Source organism: Anolis sagrei, chromosome 5 (genome assembly GCF_037176765.1).
Source record: "Anolis sagrei isolate rAnoSag1 chromosome 5, rAnoSag1.mat, whole genome shotgun sequence".
Taxonomy (NCBI): domain Eukaryota; kingdom Metazoa; phylum Chordata; class Lepidosauria; order Squamata; family Dactyloidae; genus Anolis; species Anolis sagrei.
The window spans coordinates 161,548,534-161,573,764 of record NC_090025.1 but is presented as its reverse complement, the minus strand read 5'-3'; the positions used below and the strand labels follow the sequence as shown (position 1 = coordinate 161,573,764).

The 25,231-nt window shown below is 42.0% G+C and overlaps 1 protein-coding gene across 4 annotated transcripts in view; it reads left to right on the top strand.

The window, feature by feature from the left end:
* Nucleotides 1-24,228, top strand: part of ZC3H7B (zinc finger CCCH-type containing 7B) — a 61,235-nt gene extending 37,007 nt beyond the window's left edge. For all 4 annotated transcript variants that reach the window (XM_067469176.1, XM_060777122.2, XM_060777119.2 and 1 more), the window contains exons 18-23: nt 2,678-2,811; nt 3,015-3,120; nt 9,202-9,310; nt 10,786-10,916; nt 17,091-17,254; nt 19,606-24,228. In XM_067469176.1, the coding sequence (XP_067325277.1) occupies nt 2,678-2,811; nt 3,015-3,120; nt 9,202-9,310; nt 10,786-10,916; nt 17,091-17,254; nt 19,606-19,798 (837 nt within the window). In that variant the 3' untranslated portion in view covers nt 19,799-24,228. The remainder of the gene's footprint in view (nt 1-2,677; nt 2,812-3,014; nt 3,121-9,201; nt 9,311-10,785; nt 10,917-17,090; nt 17,255-19,605) is intronic.
* The last annotated feature ends 1,003 nt before the right edge of the window (nt 24,229-25,231 follow it).

The window sequence follows — 25,231 nt, the reverse complement described above, 5'->3', positions numbered from 1 at the left end:
CAGTCCTCTTAAGAGTTGTTTTATGAGAGATTATAAATGTAACCACTAAAGGAATGTACCTCTAGGAGTTAAGAAACATTGAAACCATTAAGCTTCCATACCTCAATAAACTTATTACAGTTTCTCTTAAATCCAAGCCTCGGTTTCGTATACATTCGAGTCAAGCCGCGCTACACATCAAAGGAAGATAAACAAAATATTACAGGGTAGTAGCTGTGTTGTCGAATTTGTAGATTCATTACAAGTTGTAGGAGACTCTGACAAAGCAGTAACGTCCCTACAACTGGTGGCGTCGTTAAACCACTCTGGCACTTCATGAAGTCATAGTGGCCACATGACATTGGAGGTGTCTACGGACAACGCCGGCTCTTTGGCTTGGGAATAGAGATGAACACCAACCCACAGACACGACTGGACTTAATGTCAGGGGAAAACCTTTACCTTTAACATTCTACAACACAGAAATGATGCTTACGAAAAGGCAGTAGCTAGGCAAGTGGTGACCCAGTACAAAATATCTTGTTTGCTTTTCCCCCTTATTAGGGCTGTACATTCTAATTGATCTCATTAGAGATTCTAAGATGATACAAGGTTGCAGTTGACATTGAAGGTACACAAGAGAGTGTAGAAGAATAGATCATTAAAGAGCAGCATTCTGCGAGAGTTGCAGGCAGAAGTAGGAATGGCCAGTGTTACTCAGCCTGTCCCAGATGCCTGCTACTTGTGTATTTTGATTTTAATTTTATTTGAAAGTTACCATGACCTTTGTTTATAAAGAATGCTGAGATATTTTAAATATTGCTCTCAAAGGACTGAGGACTGAAATTCATTACTTCAATCACCATTCCTCTTCCTGTAAAAGTATCAAAGATTGCCGTAGCAAACGGAGCCTCCCTTTTACATTTTCCCTTCCTTTCATCACCTGTTTTGCCATCATTAGTGCACCTAAACATATTAGACAAGTGCTACTCAAAGTGATAGAAAAAAAAACTATGGTATCCAGTAGACACAAATACAGTGTCCATTGTGGGGGGAAATAACTACTCTCCCCCCATAATGTATTCAATTTCCTACTGCTATTTTTCTTTCACAAATTCAAAATTGACACAAATTCTCCTGCACTTAATCAGCTGTACTTTGCTCATGCTGTTATTCATTCAAAACAGTGTAAGTAATGTTTCTTACTCTGAGAAAGGATTTATGTGTTATTGTGATGTGCTTTCAAGACACTTCAAATTTATGATGACCCTAAGACAGTGGTTCCCAACCTTTTTTTTGACCAGAGACCACTTGACCAGGGACCACTCTCGAATATTAGTACCAAAAAGGTTACAAATCAGTTTTTGGTCAACTTGAGATTCGGTTTGGTTATTTGGGGGGCTGATACAGAAAATTGCATTGGATAGACCACATCAGCTCTAGTTTCTGATGCAGAACATATGCCATCCAGTAGTCGCCATCTGCTCGCCCGCAGAAAACCATATTTAATAATCTGGAACTGATGTGGTAGTAGTAATCTTTTGTAGGTAGTTAGCTTCTCACCTCCTGACATGCCCATCACGTCGGCAATATGAGAGGGTTTTGCAAGACCAGTTGCTCTCGTTGCCACGTGGTTTCAGGGCAACAATGTAGTAATGGTGAGGCTGCAGACCATATTTCCGTCCTTGTGGACCACTGGTGGTCCATGGACCACAGATTGGGAACCACTGCCATGAGAGAAGACAATTATGGGAATTTCTGATAAGACTTGAGGAGTTTCTGATGCTGAGCTGGAATTTGAACCATGGCCTCCAGAGTTGTAGTCCAACCCACAAACCACTTCACCATCCTGACTGACTCTCTGATGTTTTATACATACATTTATTTCACTTTATTTAATGTATTTGCTTATTGCTTCCCAAATCACCAGTGACCCTAAGGTGATGCATTGTAGGTTAAAAGATTCTAGAATGTTAAGGACTAAAGACCAAATAGAACATTCAAGGTTTCTCTTTTAAAATGATTCAAAAACACCCTGGCTTTAAGATCCCAAGGTTAAACAAAATAACACAGTCTTCACATGTTGCCAAAAACTCAAAGGGATGGAGCCAGCTTGACCTCCTTTGCTAGGTGTTTATATTAAGAAAGCCCTCTCACATGTACCATCTGTGGGACACCTAACAGGACCTCTGCTGATGACCTTAGATTTCAGGGAGGCCTATATGAGAGGAGACAGTCTTTCGAATTTTTCGGCTTCAAGTTAGGATACTAAATAGAGCAGTAGCAAACACTGGAAAAACTTTAGTGATAACAATTGTAAATTCAGACACAGAATTTGAATTGTTTTTATTGTGAGTTCTGTGTGGTGGCATTTCAACCTGTCTTTTCCTTCACATCCCACATTAGTAGAAAATAGAAGTAGATGCTTTATTAGTTCTTAAGGAGCGTTTAGCAGTGTGTGTGTACATGTAGGTGTGTATTGATCCTTTATGTACGATTGATTTCAGCTTTTCAACATGGAGGTGGTAGCTGCGAGGAGGAAAAATACTGTATATTAAAATTTGCAGCAACTATTGTATGTTTATGTAGCACTGTATATTTCATCATCCTGTCTTGCTTATCTGACCTTCTGACTTTTTTCATTATTAGAATGCAGTCTCCTTGGTCAACTTTGTTCCTCTGTCTTTCATAATTCCAGGCTTCTTCTAGGAGTTCCACCTCAAACACTTTTGACCTCCAAATGAAGTTTGTTTGTGGCCAGTGTTGGAGAAATGGGCAAGTGGTAGAACCAGATAAAGACCTCAAATACTGTAGTGCCAAAGCACGTCACTGGTAAGTACTCTTGCATATTCTCCCATTCTCCCTTAACACCATGTATAATTTTCTCCTACCATATCTTTCTATTGAATTAACTACTAGGAATCCCTTGTTTTTTGTTTGCTTGTTTGTTTTGGGGTGTTTTTTTTTGTTTGTTTTTGGTGTACTGTAGAAATATCTCTGGGTTTTTAACTGAGTTTTTCCATCTTGTAACACAGTTGGACCAAGGAACGCCGTGTCTTGCTAGTAATGTCCAAGGCAAAGAGAAAGTGGGTGTCTGTCCGGCCACTGCCTTCCATTCGCAATTTCCCTCAGCAATATGATGTGAGTAGTCTGTTGCTTTTTCAGATGCTACCTGTCTTTCTTTTCATGGTGAAGCTCTGGACAACTAGGGCATTAGGAGGCACTCCGCAGAGGAGGATAATTTTGGAAAATTGCATTTATAATCTTTTGGAAAACACCTTTGGAGATCATAACTTTTTAGAAAAGCATGACCTTTCACAGAAAAGCCAAAAATCCTTTAGAGTAGAATCTTCTCTTATGGTATACAACCAGATATAGTTATGCTAGGGATTGGTTTCACTTGTTAGACTGAATAACTTGTTATCTCTGATCTGATAGGAAAACATAGATTTTGCCAGTGCAAAGAAAACAGCAATGCTTCAGTCATGTTATCCAGTGCCCTATACACACACACACATACATTCTCACATAAAACAACTTTTTATCATGCACTCAAGAGACAAAAACAAAGCAGACTTTGATAAAAAATAACATATTTGGTTTATTCACAACCTTCATGTGTTCTGTATACACAGATACAAAACTTATCAGTCCAGTTTCAGATATATTTGAGATAATTCTCTGTGCCATCCAGCCAGAACATCTCTTACAGCAAAACAGCAAACAAGTGTGTGATCTGAGGTCTGAAGTAGTCTGCAGTCTGTATGTCATCTTAAGTGATCATGTGGCCTGCAGCCCCTTTTATAACTCCTCATGAACCATAGAGTAAAGAAACCTGCATACTAGAACATACATACAGGAAACAGTAAGCAACAGGATCATAGATAAACATTACTAGAGAAGGCTTGAAGAAGATTGCCATTTCCAGCAGATTATAGCAAACAAGGTCTGGTTGAAGGCCACAACTAGTTGGTTGCAAAGTACTGAAATAAAAGTGAAATCACTCATGCCTGATGTGGTCTTTGATTTATATCCTTATCTCATAAAAGATTGGTTGGGTCTAGAATTGGGAATCAGATGTAACATTTTGTCTTGAATTGCTTGTTTTACACATAGGCAAAAAGTAGAGAAATGTGTGTAAAAGCAGCTTGCAATAATTCTGGATTTGTTTACTACCAGAAAAAATGCATTGTCAATTTCTAAGGCATGAAAATTTGGCTTCAAGTGTATATTTTAAACAGATGTTGCAGAGGAGCATGTGTTAATATGCCCTCCAGACTTCTTCCTTTAAAGGGAAGTCAGTTTCCTCCATATAAGAAACACACAATACTTCAACATCTGTTAAAAGACAGGAATTCATTCTGTTACGAAAAGGTATGTTGCCCATTGATCTGCACTTGATTTTAGCAGTGGAAGCAGTGAGGTGGGGACTTTACCAGCATTTCTGTTGATTGCTAACAAGGTGGTCCTTGTTCCTTTTCCTGAAAAAAAGAAAAAATTAAATCTGTTTCTAATCTGAATGTCTGACTGTTTCCTTCTTGAAAGCATGTGAAATCTATGACTAATAACACTATGTAACAAAATTTGAAAAAAAATGTTCCTGGTTTGAAAGTGTTATTTCCTGTTTAATTGTGCGGTACTTACTTTGAAAATAGTTGTTATGCTCTAGAAACTTTATTTTTGTGGCTGTCACAAACTATGTTGAATTAGTTGAGACTCTGTGAGATATTAATTGAAAAACTATAGAAAAATGTGTTGCAGGATGTTCCGCAAAAGCAACGTTTTTGCAGTTTTAATAAACTTTCTCCATGTTATTGTTATAGAACTAATTAGGAAGTGACATTTATAATCCAGAAATAGAAATTGAGTTGTGTAGTGTAATTAAAGGAAAGAGAAATTATGAATGGTTGCTTTGAATGGTATTTTGTTGTTACACATCTTGTGAATGGGCATGGGTGGTCATTCTCTAGTCCTAAGGTGTGGTCTTTTCAGAACTGAAGAAAATGAAGAATATTTTTAATCCCCAAATCCTAGAATGTAAGCAGGGAGGAAGGAAATGAAAAGTGACAACACTGAATCTTGGGGAAAGTATGTCCTCTCCAATTCCCTTCCTCTATTTCAGTATTTGTGATCAGGTTTACAGTCTAGAAGTTTCTCAAAATAGCTTAAGGCCTTGATGATAAAACCAAAAACACTGAAACAGAATGAGATGCATAAGACAGCAAACAGCATATCTGGCAAATAAAAGAGTTAAAACTCAATAAATCAGTAAGACTTAAGAAAATCAAAATGGTTTCACTGGGAACCAAAAAGATGTCCCAACTTGATCTCAGGCATACCTCCTTGGGCAGAGAATCTCAAAGCCACAATGCTGCCATTGAAAAGGCCCTGTTTCCATTCTTTGCTCATCTCATTTTAAATGGCAGTGGGACCTGAAAAAGGCCACCTAGCGATCATAATTCATAACTAGCTCATGTAGCAGAATCAAACCTTGCTCTTGAATGAAAGAGAGTATCTGGGTTGGAATAATGTGTAAGGTTGTAGATTCCAAGCTATTTAGGATCTCACAGCTAAATTGTACTTAGAAACGGCCCAAAGTTTTCTCTGCTGTTTTAAATTTGATGAAATATGTTCCCTTCATCCATTGACAGACAACCAGCAGTATCTGAGCAGTCATCAAAGGTAGCCCCACACAAAGTATCTTGTGGTAATATTTTGATCGTACATTTCCTGCAAGGCAAGCAGTTGGACTAGACCAAGCAAGGGCAAACTTTTTAACTTGGGGGCCATATGCTAGCACTGCCTGCTAGGAGGACTGGCTGCCCGGTGATGAAAGGAAGGAATGAGGAAGGAAAGAGAGAAGGAAGGAAGGACAAAAGGGAGGAAGAGAAAGATAGAATGAAAGAAGAGGGAGACGGGAAGGAAGAAGAAAAGAGGGAAGGAAAGACAAAAGGGAAGGATTGAAGGAAGGGAAGGAGGAAGGAAAAAGAGAAGGAAGGGAAAAAAAAGATGGAGCAAAGGGAAGGATAAAGGAAAGAAGAAAGAAAAGACAAAAGGGAAGGAAGGAGGGAGAAAGGAAGAGAGGGAGAATCATAGAATCATAGAATCAAAGAGTTGGAAGAGACCTCATGGGCCATCCAGTCCAACCCCCTGCCAAGAAGCAGGAATATTGCATTCAAATCACCCCTGCCATCCAGCCTTTGTTTAAAAACTTCCAAAGAAGGAGCCTCCACCACACACTGCTGAACGGCTCTCACAGTCAGGAAGTTCTTCCTCATGTTCAGATGGAATCTCCTTTCTTGTAGTTTGAAGCCATTGTTCCGCGTCCTAGTCTCCAAGGAAGCAGAAAACAAGCTTGCTCCCTCCTCCCTGTGGCTTCCTCTCACATATTTATACATGGCTATCATATCTCCTCTCAGCCTTCTCTTCTTCATGCTAAACATACCCAGCTCCTTAAGGCTAAACATGCCCAGAAAAGAGGGAAGGAAGGAATAACAAAAGGATGGAAGGGAAGGATGGAAGGAGAAAGAGGGAGGGAAGGAAGAAGGAAAGAGAGAAAGAAGGAAGGATAGGATAGATAGGATAGGATGGTGCGAGAGAGGAAGGCCTGAGAAAAGAGCCCAAAGGACTGCATCTGGCCTGGGTTTGTCCATACTTGGACTAAATGGCCCATGTGGTCTCTTCCAACTCTAGGATTCTATTATTCTAATACAAGCAAAATATGACCAGAGCATTGATGATTGTGACAGCTTCATCTATTCAGAAGGTTCCAGATTTTGGAATAGTTACATTTCTACTGCAATTCTCAGACACCCCCAACCATGAGAGTCACAATTGAGAATAATAAAATGGTCTGGAGGGGGATTGTAGCTAGCCAACCAACTACAGCTAGTAACAGCTAGGTATGCCACATGTGCCATTTTGGCTTCCAAAGCCATGTCTGGGTCTTTAGAAATTTCAAATCTAATCCGGTCTAGATCAGGCTGAACAACTTCCCAGATCATATAAAGCACACACTAACAGATTCTCAGCCTTATCTGAATTGAGCTTCATACTTTCATTGAGTCAATTGCTGATATGTAGCATCTTTGCAGGAGCATCTGAACTTAATGAAACAAAGTCGTGAAGTTACATGTCTTCTGCTGACTATATGATGGATGGGCTTGAAACAGAACTGCTGTGCTAATGAGATATTTAGTCACATCAGTGCATCTAAGTGATTGTTAAATATGTCCAAATATCCACATTAAGACATGTTAAAACAGCTATACAAGATTTCTAATGCTATTTTTAGGATTGGCCAAATTTGATACCCCAATAAGAATAATGTATTTATTCTTTTCCTCATCCAAAAGTATAAATAATTTGTTTGCATGCTTCTACAAATGATTGAGGGAGCCCACATATAAATGAGAAACAAGCTGTGTTAGTGTGTTCCAGGTGTGTACTAATCCACTATAGGTCAAGTGATGACTGGCTTGAAATGGCAGCTTTACCAAGCAGCTTTTGTGTGGTAAAACTGAAGGTCACTAGTGCACTGGATTCAAGCCATTGGCTTAGTCAAAGCTGGCTTTGCTGCAGCCTAAGCTGCTTATGAAATGACGGAACTGGGCCTGGTTTTGACTTCATTTCTCAAACAGCATTGGTTTCCAGATTTGATCTCTCAGCTTTGTCATGACTTAATGTTCTCTGTTCTTTTACTTCAAACCTTAACAATAACATACTGAAGTTGATTATCCACTTCTCAGTTTACTGGGTCAGCCTATATTTTAAGAGTATATCTCAATGTAGCTGTGGGTGCTAGAACGCACTTTCAGTTCATAGGCATTCTTCCTCGCTTGAGTTTTTCTGTAGGGTTCCAGTCAGGGCCCTGAAACAAAAATAAAAACCCAGAAAATTAGAACAGCGAATATCTGTGGACCAGGATGAGATGAGATGAAATGAGATGGGGAAAAGAAGATAATACTTGGCTATGAGACTGACTTAGTGTTGTAAGAAGAAGCAGTGAGGAAAATGTAATTGGGGAGAAGAAATAGACATTGTTTGGTCTTCTGAGAAAAAAAATCAGAAGAATCATGGTGGGCCAAACTATAAAGGTAGACAACTGGAGAAGGAGAAGCAAATTCTGGAGGAAGACAGCCTTGTGAAGCACGTCACTTGTAGCGATATGCAAAGAAAATCAAGTCTCTTGAATTATTTGTGGGGCAAACATCTTGATGTCGTTGACAAAAGGGAGTCCGGCAGGAATGAGTCCAAGAGCAATGATCGGAGTAAAAAAACATAGATGTGGCTCACAGATACACTGATATGTCATACCTTATAGTCAAAACTTCCTTCATTTGGAAGCCCTGTCACAGTTCCCAGCCTGAAGGGAATACTGGATTTTGGCAGAAAACACAGGAAGGAGTACATTGACTGACAATGAGAATGACCAGTACTGGCATTCTGTGAGCTCCCTTCTCTCGTGCACTTTCTCACTGCTATCACTTCCTCAATTACTCTCTCCTCAAACGTCTTAGAGGGTAAGGAGGTTTAAACTTTCTTCCCCTGTGTGCTGATTGGCCTTCTCTATCCTCAGCACCAATTAGCTAGATGTGAACTAAGAATGCGATTTAATGGAAAGTATAGTATGGCTCCTTCTATGTGCTGTCTTCCTCATCTGAACTTTCTTTGACCAGCCCACTAAACAGCTGCTTTTTATTTTTATTTATGTAATGCATGTGCCATCTTTCTCCTGAAGTGGGATCCAAGGCAGCTTCGAAAATCAGTAAATTAGGAAAAAATTACATTTCATAGCAGGGGTTGGCTATAGTGGAGAAGACAATGTAACACAATGGTTCTCAACCTGTGGGTCCCCAGGTGTTTTGTCTTACAACTCCCAGAAATCTCAGCTAGTTTACCAACTGTTAGGATTTCTGGGAGCTGAAGGCCAAAACATCTGGGGACCCACAGGCTGAGAACCACTGGTGTAACAGAATTACTCTTCCCCATGTCTAGTAAAATTGGATAATGATGGTTTTACTATGTTTCTTAGTCTCCCTGAAAATTCTCCGTTTACTGTGTGTGGCTCATGTACTGGGGTCATTCTCCACTCTGGGATTCCTGACAGTGTATTAAATTTGGCAAGTTTTCTTATACAGTTTGAAACTCTGCTGGCTGCTTTCCAACCCTCACTCCTTATTTCTCATAAGAACTCATGTGTGTTTCACTCTCTCCTCGCAGCTTTGTATTCATGCCCAAAATGGAAGAAAGTGTCAATATGTTGGAAACTGTTCCTTCGCCCATAGCCCTGAAGAGAGAGAGATGTGGACTTTCATGAAAGAAAATAAGAGTGAGTGGAAGATATGTGAGGGAGCTGGGATCTCTACACCTTCCTCTTCTGATTTCTGTCTCCCTACCCTATGCTTCATTTCTAGTGAAACCAGCATAATGAAAATAGATATACCATGACGCAATGATGATGGGATGCCATTTCCCTGCAAGACATAGTTTGGAAACTGAGTGCCAATCTTGTTACATACATTTATTTCTCCACTGCCTACTTTCCTGCTGCTTCAGCTGCTTTCCCACAACCCGTGCTATTATAGCTTTGTGTCTACAGTTTTAATAAGACAGTAAAATCTCATCAAACACATTTACATCGTAATAAAATTAATCCATCATATAGTTTTGGGATTGTTATTTTTTGTAATTCAGGTAGTCATTTTGTGTCAGAAGGGACTAGGTGTGACAGAGAGTAGGCTAAATGCTGTTTAAAGAAGACTGAATTCCTTTTGCTTCTTCATTGGATGAAAAGAAGTTAGATTTGTTGGACAGGTGGGCTTATTATCAAAAGATCCTCTTCATAAATGTACAGCAGAGTAACATTATTAGCAGCAGCGTGACCCAGCACCAGTAGCCCAATGTGAAAGAAAGAACAAAAACACACAGACCAATGTTATATCTTCCTTAGGAGGCTTTTCTTTATAGCAAAATAATGTGTCATGGAAACCTTGTTCCTGTAAAGAGTTTACAGGAACAAGGTTTCCATGACACAAATGAAGTTCAGCCTTCACACTTGAGCTTCACACATGAGGCCTTCAACCTGAGGCTTCTTTCACAGGAGCTTCTCACATCAGGCCTTCCTCATACTCGGCATTCTCATAGACTAAGGCCTACTTCACAGACTAAGGCCTACCTCACACTGTGAGGCCTTCTCTCAGACTGAGGCATTTCTCCCACTGAGGTTTACCTCAGACTGACGGGGTTACTAAGCAACAGGCACACCAGCTTATATAGAACTACAGCTTTTGCTGGGTCATTGCATCCATTTAACCCTTTCAGTGCTGGACTCACATTTTTGTAATTAAAAATACCTAGTTCAATTTTAATATTTATGACAAGATTGCCATCTGTGTGTCATGTCAGTCTTGTCTTTACTTTGAATCCTTCTTCCTCTTTTTAGTACTTTCTGAAAATGTATATTACTGACATTAAAAATTCTGAGTTATTATTTGGAGGGAAGGGAGAAGGGCTTCAAAAATCTACTTAGTACTGTTTTTGATCTGTGAACAGCTTCTTTAAAGCATAAGTTCCTTCTACAGTTTTTTCAGGTGGGATAGCCTACATTTAAATACTAGAGCTTTCTTTCTTTCATAAAACCCAAGGTCCTATCTATGGCCTCTCTGGGTAAGGTCTGGAATGGGGGGTGAGCCATTGCCAGTCAGCAAAAACAGAACCAAATCATAAAGTTTCCTCTTTGGGGCAGATGCATTTGGTGAAGGAGGAAAAAAAGCTTTAGCTAATCAAAGTGGTCTTTCCTTGCAGTTTTGGACATGCAGCAGACATATGACATGTGGCTGAAAAAGCACAACCCTGGGAAACCTGGTGAGGGGACACCTCTAACATCACGGGAGACAGAGAAGCAAATCCAGATGCCTACTGATTACGCTGATATGGTAAGATCCATTTTTCAATTTTTCTCTTGTTAGGCTTTGCCCCTAATGTGCTCTGGAATTTCTAAAGATGCCTACCACTAAATCAAACATATGTGGGCAGCCGACAGCCCTCGGAGATCTTCCTTGCAGCTTGTCCCACACGTACCGGCCATTACTCAATTCCACTGCCAGATATTGCCAGTATTGCCTCAGTTGTGCTTGAGATGAGTAAAATGGAGAAAGGCAAGAGCCTAGTCTGTCCTGAGTGAACCTAAAAGAAGCACTGACTCTGGTGTGTTCTCTCTTCCATGGTGCCACTTCTGCCTTTTTTGAATGTTTGTGTAGGGAAATGGTGATGGCAGTTTTCCCTTCTCTGAGAAATATCTAATTATTCTTCGTGTCCTCTGCGAAATCCACACCTATGGGTTTCCCTTTGCGCATGCGCAGAAATCCGGAACATTCTAAGTTTGATGAATAAAAAAATGATTATTTAAGGCTCCGCCCACCTCCCCGCCCCCTCAGTATATATATCCCGCCGCATGCGGGTGAGCTCTAGTTCCTTTTCCGCGCTAATCCGGCAGCATCTTGGAACATTCGCCCACTCTCTACCGGCTTTTTTGACTAAGGACTTCCCTTCTGACTCCGTCTCTCTCCACTCCTGACCCGGACAGACTGACTACTCTCTATTTCAGGCTGGCATGTCTTCTCAGTATTTTAAAAACTGCTCGGCCTGCGGGGCTACTTTGCCCGAGGCTGATAAACATTCCAAATGTTTGTTATGCTTGGGGGAGGCTCACAATCTCCAATCCTGTGAGATATGTTTAAGTTTCACCAGTAGAGCCCGCAAAGGCAGAGATAATCGTTTAAAAGCGCTCCTTTATGAACGCGCCTTGGCTCCCCAGACGCTACCTCCCCCCTCCCATTCTTCCCCAACCCAAGAGCTCACTCAGCCTCCCTCTCCACGTGCTGGAGATAGGCGAGATTCGAGCCAGGCAAACGCTTCCTCAGTGGAGCCGCCTAAAAAGAAAGCAAAGCCCTCAAAACAAGCCACGAGGTCGGCTAAATCAAAAGAAAAATCTTCAAAACAAAAAAAGGGACGGCAACTCACTGGCGAGCAGCCCTTGAGCCCTCCTATGCTGGAACCGGCCTCCCACCTTCCCGGTTCCGCCTTCCAGCCCCAAGATCCCCTCCCTCCCATGCTCCAGCTGGAAGAGCCTACTTACCTTCCCCCTCTGGAGCTCCTGGATCCGCTCCAAAATCAGCCGAACGCGGAGCTTTCTCCTCCGCCCCTTCCACCCTCCCAAGCCTCACCTCCCCCCTCCCCCAGCCCACCAGATTCGCCGGTACCGAGGGAGTCTCCTCCCTCGGAGCAGCACACTTCCGCGGCGCGGGCTCCGCGCCGCCGCCAGCACTCTCTCTCTCCTTCCCCTCATCCCCCTCCTAACCCCCACCCTTCCAAGAGAGCTAGATCTCACGATCAATACCAGCCCTACAGCCCACAAGACTACCCTTATCACCTCTACCCTCCCCCCCCCGCCCTTTCCTATGTACCCCTTCTATTATCCACCCCCCCCCCACCCACGCTAAGGACTACAATACCCAGTATCCACCCCAGTTTGGATACCCATATCCACCTCATGCAGCTCCTACTGCTACACTCTCTCGCCCTCCACAAGAACACATTGAACCAGATCCCCCCCAACCATGCCAAGACCCCCTCGCACAAGCTCACCAAGAGGTTGAGACAGTAGACCTGGAGTCCACTGATGATACTCCAATCATACAGGAACCCATTCCAGATTCTGATCCTTCCCCCAAAAATTTGGAAGAATTTAAAAAGTTCTCTGCCCTGTTAATCAGACTTTCCAAATACCTTAATCTCTCTACACCTGAACCCACAGATACTGTGGTAGACCCATGCTTTACTTCTACTGAACAACAACAACCTACTTCCACTGTGTTGCCCACTTTACCATTTCTACTAAAAATCTTAAAAAATACTGGTGTTGCTCCGGCTATGATCCCGGCAACCCCCAAAAGGGCAGAAAATTTATACCGTATTGATCTTTCTTCAGCCTCATGGCTATCTAAAATGCCTAAGGCAAATTCCATTGTAACTGATGCTCAACCAAAACCTGTCCAACCAAACCAAACCTCCCCCTCTGATAAAGAGGGAAGGAAACTTGACTCTATGGCCAAAAAATTTTACTCCTCAGCATGCCTATTCGCACGCATGGCCCACTACGGAGTTTATATGAGTGTTTATCAAACCCTCCTATGGAACAAAATATCACCATACCTGGAGTTACTACCTCCAGCTGAACAACCACTTGCCATGGCTTTTAAAGAAGAAGCTCTTCTCTTATCATCTCTGCAAAAAGATCTTGCGAGAAACACAGCCGACACCTCTGGCAAACTCATTGCAGGCTCCGTGGCCCTTCGGCGCCATGCCTGGCTGAGGGCTGCTATCCTCTCTCAATCTCAACGCACCCTCATTGAAAACCTCCCCATGGATGAGGCAGGTCTATTCAATCCTGAGACTGATTCACAACTTGAACATTCTCACAAAATGAAACAAACCGTCTTCAAGTATGACCAGCAACCCTACTCCCATCAACGCCAACGATGGGGCTCATACTACTATCGCCCTCATTACTACAGCAGACCCTATAATACCTCCTTCTACAGAGGACGTCAAAGATCTTACACCCAGTCTACGGCCCCGAGGCGGCCTCAGCTCCCTTTCAGAGGTCAGTACCGTGGCACCAGACCCTCTAACAACTCTAAACGTCGTTTTTAGCACATCACTACCCAAAACCATTTCCCCTTCCACGCATACACCACCACTCACATACCTCAATAGACTACAATTCTTTCTTCCAGCATGGCAATCCATCACTACAGATGCCTGGGTCTTAGACATAATTCAAAGGGGATATGCGATAGAGTTTGACACCTACCCACCTGTGGGAAAGGTCCTCCTTACACAGCCCTCAAGAGATCTGGGAGGAAATACACTCCCTTCTTCAAAAGGGCGCCATATCCTCTAACTCCACACACAATATCACCTCCTGCTTCTTTTCTCGATATTTCCTAGTAGACAAAAGGGATGGGGGACTACGCCCCATCCTGGATCTTCGCAGGCTCAATACTTTCATCACACCACGCAAGTTCCGCATGGTTACACTTCCTAACATACTTCCTTTCATTCCACCAGGAGCATGGCTAGCGACGGTGGACCTACGAGACGCCTATTTCCACATCTCAATCAGGGAATCACACCGCAGATTCCTGACCTTTGCAGTCCAAGACAACCACTTCTCATTTAACTCTCTCCCGTTTGGGTTGTCCACGGCACCCAGGGTGTTCACAAAATGCATGTCAGTCATAGCGGCTCACCTCCGTCAGCAGAACATTGTGGTTTTTCCGTACCTGGATGACTGGTTATTTTGTTCTGTATCAAAGACACAGCTATACAACGACATTCATTATACCTTATCTCTCTTACAGGACTTGGGCCTGGTCGTGAACCAGGAAAAATCCCACCTCACTCCGACTCAACGAATCCAGTTCATAGGAGCCGTCATAGACTCCTCCCTTCAGAAAGCCTTCCTCCCGGACGATCGCTTCGTCAATCTTCAACGAGCAATTCTAAACCTCCAACAGTCCCGAAGGACCTCAGCTTGGGCTATCCAATCTATCCTTGGGCACATGTCATCTACCACAAATGTAACCCCATTTGCCCGCCTAAGAATGAGACCACTGCAAAGGTGGTTCATCAAGACATTCGACCCTCTACGGGAACCTCAATCCCGAATCCTATACCCACCACACTCCGTCCTCCACTCCCTCTCATGGTGGACAAAGCAATACAATGTTCAATCAGGGATGCCTTTCATCCAACCTCACCCGTCCATGTCCCTCACGACAGACGCCTCCAACTCAGGTTGGGGAGCGCACCTCAAGGGCTTCACAGTAAGCGGCCACTGGTCCCCTTGGGACCGCAAATTCCACATCAATGCACTCGAGATGATGGCAGTAGAAAAGGCCCTCAGAGCCTTTGTCCGCATCATCTCAAACCGCAAAATCCAAATTGTGACAGACAACACTGCAGTCAAATATTATTTGAACAAGCAGGGGGGGACACGCTCTCAGACTCTGCTATCCATATCGACACGAATCTGGGAATGGTGCATCCAAAGGAACATCACCCTCACAGCTATCCACCTACCAGGCCAGGACAACATACTGGCGGACTCCCTAAGCAGATCCTCAAAGAACAATCACGAGTGGCAATTACATCACACACAATTCAAGACTCTCACTCGCAAGTGGGGCGTCCCCAGGATAGACCTGTTTGCATCCCCTGTAAACACACATTGCCCTCTCTATTGTGCAAGGCTCCGACCTCGCACATCCCCAGGTTGTCTAGGAGACGCTTTCCTGTTCCTATGGTCTCCGGGCCTTCTTTACCTGTTCCCGCCCCTCCCCCTCCTATCCCCAGTCATAGCCAAGATAATTCAGGACAATGCAGATTGCATCCTGATCACCCCCTGGTGGCCACGCCAACACTGGTTTGCTCCTCTTCTCCAGATCTCCAACAAAGAGTTCCTCCGACTCACTCCAACCCCAGACCTTCTCTCAGTGGAGAACGGACTAGTCCTCCATCCAGACCTCCACTCCCTCTCCCTGACGGCGTGGAGGATCAGACCACACTGAACCTATCCGATGAAGTTTCGCGAATTCTCCTAGCCACCCATAAACCAACTACCAAAAAGTCATACCATTATAAGTGGTCATCCTTCCAAAAGTATACACAAACAGTAGGCCACACGCCCCTTTCAGCTCCCACCCCTGTGATATTGGATTTCCTTGTGCTACTTTCCAACAAGAATTTTTCCCTTTCTTCGGTCAAATGCTACATTGCAGCAATCTCCTCCGGCCGTAGAAAGTTCGGCTTGCCGTCCCTTTTTCAAGACCACCTCATTCAATTATTCCTCAAGGGCTATAAAAATGTTCACCCTCCTGCATCCCTCCCTTCACCTCAATGGAGCCTAGAACTAGTGTTATCTCAGTTGTCAAAACCGCCCTTTGAACCGATGGCCTCTGCCGACATTTCCCACTTGTCTTGGAAAGCGGCATTCCTAGTGGCCATCACGTCTGCTAGACGATCGAGCGAACTAACAGCCCTCCGCTCAGATCCTCCATATATCAGGTTCCACGAAGACAAAGTGGTCCTTCGGACCGATGTTACGTTTTTACCCAAAGTTGTTTCCTATTTCCATATGTCACAGGATATTATCCTGCCAGCTTTTTTCCCCAACCCATCCTCCCCGTTGGAGGTAGCGTTGCACTCCCTCGATGTTAAGAGGGCACTTTCCTTTTATCTACATAGGACCTCCACCTATAGGAAGTCACCTAGGTTGTTTTTGAAATACAGAAAAGACATGTTGGGCCACCCGATATCCTCTCAAGGGTTGGCCTCCTGGATTGTTTCAACAATCCAACTAGCTTACCAATTGGCAAAGAAAGAACCTCCTTCTCATGTCGTGGCTCACTCGACACGTTCGGTGTCCACGTCCCAGGCTTTTCTTCGAGGAGTCCCTCTGGACCAAATCTGTAGAGCAGCTACGTGGTCTACTCCCTCCACGTTTGCTTCTCACTACAAGTTGGACATACAAGCAAAGAAAGACGCTGCGTTTGGCAGAGCTGTCCTCTTCTCCTGCGTGGCATGACCCACCTCCAGGTCAGTAGCTTGCTATTCACCCATAGGTGTGGATTTCGCAGAGGACACGAAGAATAAATATAGGTTGCTTACCTGTAACCGTATTTCTTCGAGTGTCCATCTGCGAAATTCACACAACCCGCCCGTCCTCCCCTCTGTCATGCCTCTATACCTAGCTGCGATTAGCGCTGGGGAACTAGAGCTCACCCGCATGCGGCGGGATATATATACCGAGGGGGCGGGGAGGTGGGCGGAGCCTTAAATAATCATTTTTTTATTCATCAAACTTAGAATGTTCCGGATTTCTGCGCATGCGCAAAGGGAAACCCATAGGTGTGAATTTCGCAGATGGACACTCGAAGAAATACGGTTACAGGTAAGCAACCTATATTTATCTATCTATCGCTTCACTATCATAGACTCTGTGATCTGAGGTTCATCTGTGTATTTACCTCTTCTCTGATGAATAGATGGGTTATCACTGTTGGCTTTGTGGAAAGAACAGCAACAGCAAGAAGCAATGGCAGCAGCACATCCAGTCGGAGAAGCATAAAGAAAAAGTCTTCACATCTGACAATGATTCCAGTTGCTGGAACTACCGTTTCCCAATGGGGGAATTTCGGCTATGTGACAGGTACAGGGCACAAAGTCACCCCCCCCCCCCCCCCCGTTTTCACATCCTGATTGCATGTTTGAAGAGAGAACATGTGTGATAAATATATCGATCTGAACAAGTTAAAATGATTATTGGTAGTAGTCTTTAATAAGTGAAGGATTCAAGCTCGGATGTCTTCACTTGCAACCTGACATGCCCCTACAAGTGTATGTCTAAAAATTTAAGTATGTTTTACAAAGGAGGAGGCTTCAGGGCAGGGAGGTGTGAAATGGTGGTGTCATAGTTCTGCCAGCTAAGAAAAATCACTGTCTGTCCAGTATTGCTATTGGTGCCTAACTAGCACCAGTAGCCTTTTAGTCATAATGGTTTATTCTTACAAAACTCTTTCGGCTTATTAATCTGTTTTTTTTTAATTGTTTGAGTGTTTGTTTAAAAATTGCTAGCTTTCTGAGTTTACTCTCAGGGAAATAAAGAATAGATGCCATTGCCATCGTCCAATGGTCACCACCAATTTTACTCCTGCAATTGATGGCAGAAGTTCTCTTTTGCCCATGAGGGATAGTATGCCCTCCTACTCCATAGAGCTGCCACTGTGCATCGTCTTTTTCGACCACAAAGGAGAAAGATGGGACTGCTGTGTTTCTTTTCTGTTATGATAGTGAAGCACTCTGAGTTTACAGTGAAGTAGTTTGTAAATGGTAACAATAGGGCCAGCTTTAGCACAGCAGGTTAAACACCAGCTGTAGTCAACCTTGTCAGTCAAAAGGCTGCCAGTTCGAAGCCGGATCAGGGTGAGCTCCTGCCTTTAGCCCAGCTTCCACACACCTAGTGGTTCAAAAGCAAAAATGTTATTAGATAAATAGGTACCGCTCATAAGAAATCGAGGGAGGTATTCTGAGGCACCCAGAAGGAATGCTGGCGATTCAATCCATTAGGAGGAAGTTACAAACTAGCTCTTTGGCAGCAAGATGGAGTGACAGCCCCACCCACCCTCCATGGCCAGAATTGAGCACAACACCTTCCAAGAAGCCAGAAAGATGGGGAAAGCCAATATAAATACCTCTTATCTTTGTATAATTGTCTGCCCAGTTGTGTATAAAACAGCATTGAATGTTTGCTGCATATGTATTTTCTGTGATCCGCACTGAGTCCCCTTTAGGGTGAGAAGGGCCGAAGATAAATACTGTAAATAAATAATAAAAAAATAAACAGCTCAGCTCGTGCTGCTTCTGCAGGAGCTGCCGCCAGAGGAGACTTGGTTGAAGTGCAGCAGCTCCTGCAGAAGCAGTACGAGCCAAGCGAGAGGGAGAAGAGAAGGGAAAGCGTAGGAGGAAATTTATTCCTCCTCTGCATTCCCTCCTTTTCTCCCTCTCGCTCGACTCGTACTGCTTCTGCAGGAGCTGCCACCAGAGGAGACCTGGCTGAAGGGGCAGTGGCTCCAGCAGCTCCCTCCATTTCCTCCCCAGCATCTTCCTCCTCCTCCTCTTTCTCCCACAGCTTCAGGAGGGAAAGCAGTGGAGGAAGAAAGGCAAGGAGGGAGGGAAGGAAGGAGAGGAGGAGGAGGAGGACCACGCAGGCGAAAGTGTCCCTCTTCCCAGGGGAGGGTGGCATGAGTGCCCGAGGAAGGGAGGGGAAAGAGGAGAGGAAAGTGTGTGTGTGAGAGAGAGAGGAAAGGCGAGGAGGGTCGTGCAGGGAAAACCACGAAACAGCGAGTCCGAGGTAAGCGAACTGCAAAGGAGCGAGAGAACACTGTATTGCCACCATAAATTGAGTTGCCTTTGTGGCAATGAAGAGCAACATTGTTCCTATGCTATTCCTTTAGATCTGCTTTCTATAGGACCAATAAGGGCCATCTCATCACCTCCCAACAAAGGATTCCCCCAGGCAGGATGCAGTCAAGCACTGAAGCTGCAAGGCTATTCAATGGTAATTAAGGTGATCAATTACAGCATTCACACTTGCCTTAAACAGACAAGAGGTCTTTCTCTCACCCTGGGCATTCCACAGATATATAAATCCAATTTTCCTAGTTTCCAACAGACCTCACAACCTGTGAGGATGCCTGCCATAGATGTGGGCAAAATGTCAGGAGAGAATGCTTCTGGAACATGGCCAGACAGCATGGAAAACTCACAGCAACCTAGTGATTCTGGCCATGAAAGCCTTTGACAACACAGTGGTTGCTACATTTTGTAGGGTATTGTTCATCTCCACAATTGTCCAGATTGTTCAGTAGAGATTGTTGCACCCCTTGTTCTGGCTTTATAGACAGATTTCAGAAACAAATGAAGGCAATAGAAAGATGATGTGTTAGATCTTCTTGTTAAAAAACACTTCTGTATCTTGAGCCATGTGTTGTTGTTCTGCAGATTCCAGAAGACAAAATCCTGCCCTGAAGGGGAGAAATGTTGCTTTGCTCATGGCCAGGACGAGTTGACAGAGTGGTTGGATCGGAGGGAAGTCATGAAACACAAACTGGCCAAGGCCCGCAAGGATATGCTGCTATGCCCCAGGGACGATGACTTTGGCAAATACAACTTCCTATTACGAGAAAACATTTAGTATCAAAGGGAGGTTGGGCTGGAAACTGGCGCATTTTCAGAACTGGAAATGGAATGGGGAGGATCTGGGCAGTGGCAAAGAGACCAGTATTTGTTCCATGAAGCTGTCATTGAGTGTTAGATAATCAAGATGATTTACTGATGCTGGATGCAATTACGAATTGAATCATCACAGCCAATGAAAATAATGTTTCTAGAATTTTGTTTTCTAACTCTTTTCTCTTTCTAAAACCAATGTTTTTCATTTTATCACCAACCTTTTTTTTTCTTTGAAAAAAGGCAAGAGTTTTCAGTTGAGACGTAAGAAAGAACCTTGTGTTTTTATTCCCTATGATTTTATATTGTTTTTACTTTGAGCTGCCTTGTTTTGTTGAGATATTGCTGGGTCATGGGAAGCAAATATAGAAGAAGAGTAGAAAAGGGAGACTTTGTGAGGCTTTGTTTAACATTGGTATCATACAGAAATCCCTACCAGTGGCTCTAAATCAGGTATGGGCAAGCTTGGGCCCTCCAAGTGTTTTGGACTTCAACTCCCACCATTCCTAACAGCCTCAGGCCCCTTCCTTTTCGCCCTCAGCCGCTTAAGTGGCTGAGGGGGGAAAGGAAAGGGCCTGAAGCTGTTAGGAATGGTGGGAGTTGAAGTCCAAAACACCTGGAGGACTGAAGCTTGCCCGTGCCTGCTCAAGATGATCTCTGTGAAGAATAACAAAAAAAGTTATTTAAAATATAAATGAGAAGATGTTCCCAGTTCAACCTGTTTGAAAGTACTGAGATAATTCCAGTAGTTTCTGTTGCTGGTAGTAAAGGATTTCCTCTTATTCGAACACAATATCTTATCTGCTGCTTGGATTATCCAAGAATCCATATCTGGTGAGGAGACCAGTGTGAATTCCTATTCTGCTTTATGCTGGAGGAAATAATCAGTCTGTTTGTTTTGGGGAACAGGAGATTTTTATTTTCATAATAGAAGTTATCTCAAAAGGAAATTGGGTGCATACTGTTATTCTGGACTTTCTACTTGCATGCTAAGCATAGCTCAGTAGTTGGATTTTGCTTTTCCATAGAGACAATTTAAAACTGAAAAGCTCTTAACATTTAGGTTCTTTGCAACATCTGGGGTTGGAATAGAAAGTCTATTCAGTTGTGACAAAAGTTTGTCAGTACCGTCCCTATGGTGCCCCTTTGTATTGGATGCAGATGTTTACCAGCAGAGGCTAAGAACCAAAAATGAGTGTGGAAATGGGCAGAAATCATTTAAATAAATTAATCTGAATTTAGGTTTGAAAGTGTCCTTTTAGAAAATAGTATATTATAAGTCTGACGAGATCAGTTACTATGATTTAAGACCTTATTTTGCCATGTAATGATTTGGTACTAGTTGAGGAGGGAAAACATTTTAAAAACCTGTCTCACTAAACCATCGGTTCTCAACCTGTGAGTCCCCAGATGTTTTGGCCTTCAACTCCCTGAAATCCTAACATCTGGTAAACTGACTGGGCTTTCTGGGAGCTGTAGGCCAAAATACTTGGGGACCCACAGGTTGAGAACCATTGCGCTAAGAGATTGCAAAGAAGGTAGTAAGGAATCTTTCTTACATCTAAATGCTTTCCAAAAATTTTTTAAAAATTATCCAAGAATAGTCTTCAGCAGAATGTCTATTTTTTTGTTCACTATCTTAACAGAAGAAGAAGATAAGATATTTTAGATATCAATAATATTTAATATTCCTCTGAAATGAACTTCCAGAGGCTATAATTCCAGAGGCTAGATGTTTAGGCCTTCAACTCCCAGCAATCCCAACAGCTGGTAAACTAGCTAAGATTTCTGGGAGTTGTAGGCCAAAGCACCTGGTGACTTACAGGTTGAGAACTACTGTCCAGAGCATATTTCCATGGACTTAAGTTCTGTTGGACTGACTTCTGTGTAAGCAGAATCAGTCTGTAAAGTATACAACCTTTAAAACTTAACAAAAATGGGAATATCCACCCATTAAATGATTCTAAGAAGAAAAGTACTCTCATGCTGTGACACTTGAGAATATATGATTAATGGCCACATCTTAAGCTTTAATAAGGAAGAAGGTTATTCATAATGTGCAGGACTTATTTTTTTTATATATTTCATTCATAGTTGGCTAAATTGATGTTCTCCTTGAGGTCTTGGGCTGTATACATGTATTTTGCATGGATGAGTATGCAGTATTGCAATATCTCTGTGCTTCCCAAGGTGGAGAGTGGCAAAATGTGATCTAAATGCAAAGGTTTAATAGGGTGAGATTTATCTGTGCAGAATCGGCAGTCTCCACTATACTATCCACTTTCCTATCTTTTCCAGCCAAGTATTCTTTTGAATTTTATACTGAATTGATTTTGAATCAAGATGAAATGACATATACTAAAGAAACATAAGTAATGATAATAAAGGAATATGTTGTTATATAGGAGCATATCAGTAGGTTAAAGATCTCTGAAGTTCCTTTTTCTGTTCTTGCTTCCTGATGATCAGATATTATTTCACTGTACCTATTAACTCATTCTTGTCTATCATATAAGAAGAAACTACTTTAGGTTTATTTTTGAGATAAATATTTTTGAGCCCTAATTTTTTTCTCTATAGAGCAGATACAGATGCTTTTTGCCATATTTGGAAGGAAGGGCATAACAAGATGTTGTGTACGGGGTGCCTGTGAACAGTGGTCATATATGTATCTCGCTCACTAATGGAATACACCCATTTTGGTGCACAATATTACTATATATTCCTCTCATTATTTGATTGTTTAGGAATTTAATATGAAACCTTTCAAATAATGTTATATCCTTTCCATTGACCTAGATTTTTATATTTTAAGGGAGTAGATATATTGTCTCCTGTCTTGGCAGTTAAATAGTCTTAATTTATGTGGGACTGGATTAAGTGAAGCAATTTAATGAGCTGAATGACCCCTTCTTCCCCATGCACAGACCCTTTTGAGTTGTAGTTTCTTGCCTGCTTGACTGTTATGATCAATAATGTTCTCAACCTGCTGGTGCTATTTCTCTCAATATTTGTAAGAGTCGATTGACCAGCTTTCCGTGGTTGAAGTGATGGCAGACTGTGGCAGGTAGAAGATGAAAAACAAAGAAATCGATACTTAAATCTGTTACATTACCTGCTGAATCTAGAAATATAACTACAAGTGCTTGCTCTGCCGTAATTATGAGATATGATTTAGATTTATTTAGATTATAGGGTAGGGCAGTTTTTCCTTACCTCTTTAATTCAGTAATAAAGAAATTGCTTTGCAGCCTCTTTTGAACCAAGTCAGTGCTACTTGGATTAAGAGAGAAAAGAGGATGTGATTTAAAGAGGCAGAGCAGGGGGTTGTGGGTCACCTATTCCTGGATATTGCAGTGAAAATCATTTTTTTTTTTGTTTCTTCCTTGATATGATAACCTGATACGTGGTGTTGCAGTATTTTGTCACCAGATTTGTTCTAGTGTGTATATATGTAACCCCCTCATAAAACATATATACACAGGTATTAAATATATAGCTCTATATAATATTATATATGTATGTGGTATTAAAGGCATCTTTTATTGAGGGTTAAGGAAAAGGACACTTGCTTTGAAATGAAGCATCTCTTGTTTGAATAAAGCCAATGTTAGAGGAGAACTATTTCTTTTGGATTTAAAAAATGTTTTATCAATGGATATATAAACTTGAGCTGAAGTCACCCTTTTGTGAAGGATTTGGAGTACATTCCGTGGAAGTGAATGTGCGAAAGAAAATCTTCCCTTTAAGGAAAGAGGCCTTGCCAAGAAGTGAAGAATGCCTGGAATTTAATGTTCTGCCGTATCCATAGCACCCACAGATTTGCAGTAATAAAGGAGGAAGCCCAATGCTCTCGGACCAGCATGTGGTTGGCTACAATAACCCATTTTGCAAAACAAAGAGTTTTAGAAAGCAGGCACATCTGAAAATGATATGTAAAATTAGGTCACTGGTTGCATTTGTTAACAAATGCAAAGCGTGCTTCAAAAATATTAGCAATGCCTTTTTTTCTTCTTTACTGAAGATATTTGGAAAACAAAGGACTTCACAAATGGGAAGAATATGATTGAATGGAATACTGCATTAACCAAGTTCCTTCAATCATGGTATCTTAGGAAATACAGTCATGAAGTATAGGCAGTGAAAGGAGATGCTCCATTTCAAGCTAGACTTGTAATAAGTTGAAGAGTCCTTCGAAATGTCTTTGTATTAATATATATTAAGAATACCACGCTTTACTATTACTATTACAAAGAAATTAATAATGCCTTTCACAAGGTCTAATAACCAAGATAATAACATAGATGTTCTAACAACTTTACTGTTCTTAATAAGACAGATATGCTTCTTTTAGCCTTTGTAATAGAAAATAAAAGTGTGCACTTTAAACCCTCACCATGTGCTTTGTGTATCTGTTATTCTTTCGGCAAATAGTATTAAAGTAGTGCTCCTCTCTGTCACACACATCAAGGGAGTCATGTAATTGGTATGAAACACAAACAACAAAACAGAGAAATGTCTGGATCTGCCACTTTGAATTACCTTGAATGTACTGTATATACTCGAGTGTAAGCCGACCCGAATATAAGCCAAGGCACCTGTTTTACCACAAAAAACTGGGAAACGTATTGACTCGAGTATAAGCCGAGGGTGGGAAATGCATCAGCAACTGGTAAATTTCTAAATAAAAATAGATAACCAATAAAATTACATTAATAGAGACATCAGTAGGTTAAATGTTTTTGAATATTTACATAAAATTGCAATTTAAGGTAAGACTGTCCAACTCTGACTAAACCATTATTCTAACCTTCAATGTAAATGTGCTTATGTATCCTTCCAATAATAATAATAGAGTAAAATAATATACAGTTAAACACAATTGGCACTGACAAAATTACCATCTGCCAGCTGCAAAAGACCACCTTACTGGGATTTGCATGCATTATTCGCTGATACATGACACAGTCCTAGACACTTGGGAAGTGTCCAACGTGTGATTCAGTACAATAGCCAACATAGTGATCTTGTTTGCTATGCACTTTTCTTGTTGTGTTTCAAATAATAATAGAGTAAAATAATGGAAATGCAATAGTAACAGTAATAATAGAGTAAAATAATAAACGTAATAATAATAATGATAGAGTAAAGTAATAAATGTAATAATAATAATAATAGTAGTAATAACAGAGTAAAATAATCAATAACCTTGACTCGAGTATTAGCCGAGGGGGGCTTTTCAGGCTAAAAAAGCTTATACTAGAGTATATATGATAAATGTTTTCCAGCACCAGGTCTGTTACATATGATATTGGATGTCACGCCTCTTGCATATTCGTACATGCACTTGGTTAGTCCTCCTGAACAAATGATTGCGAATCCCTTCTACTTCCATGTA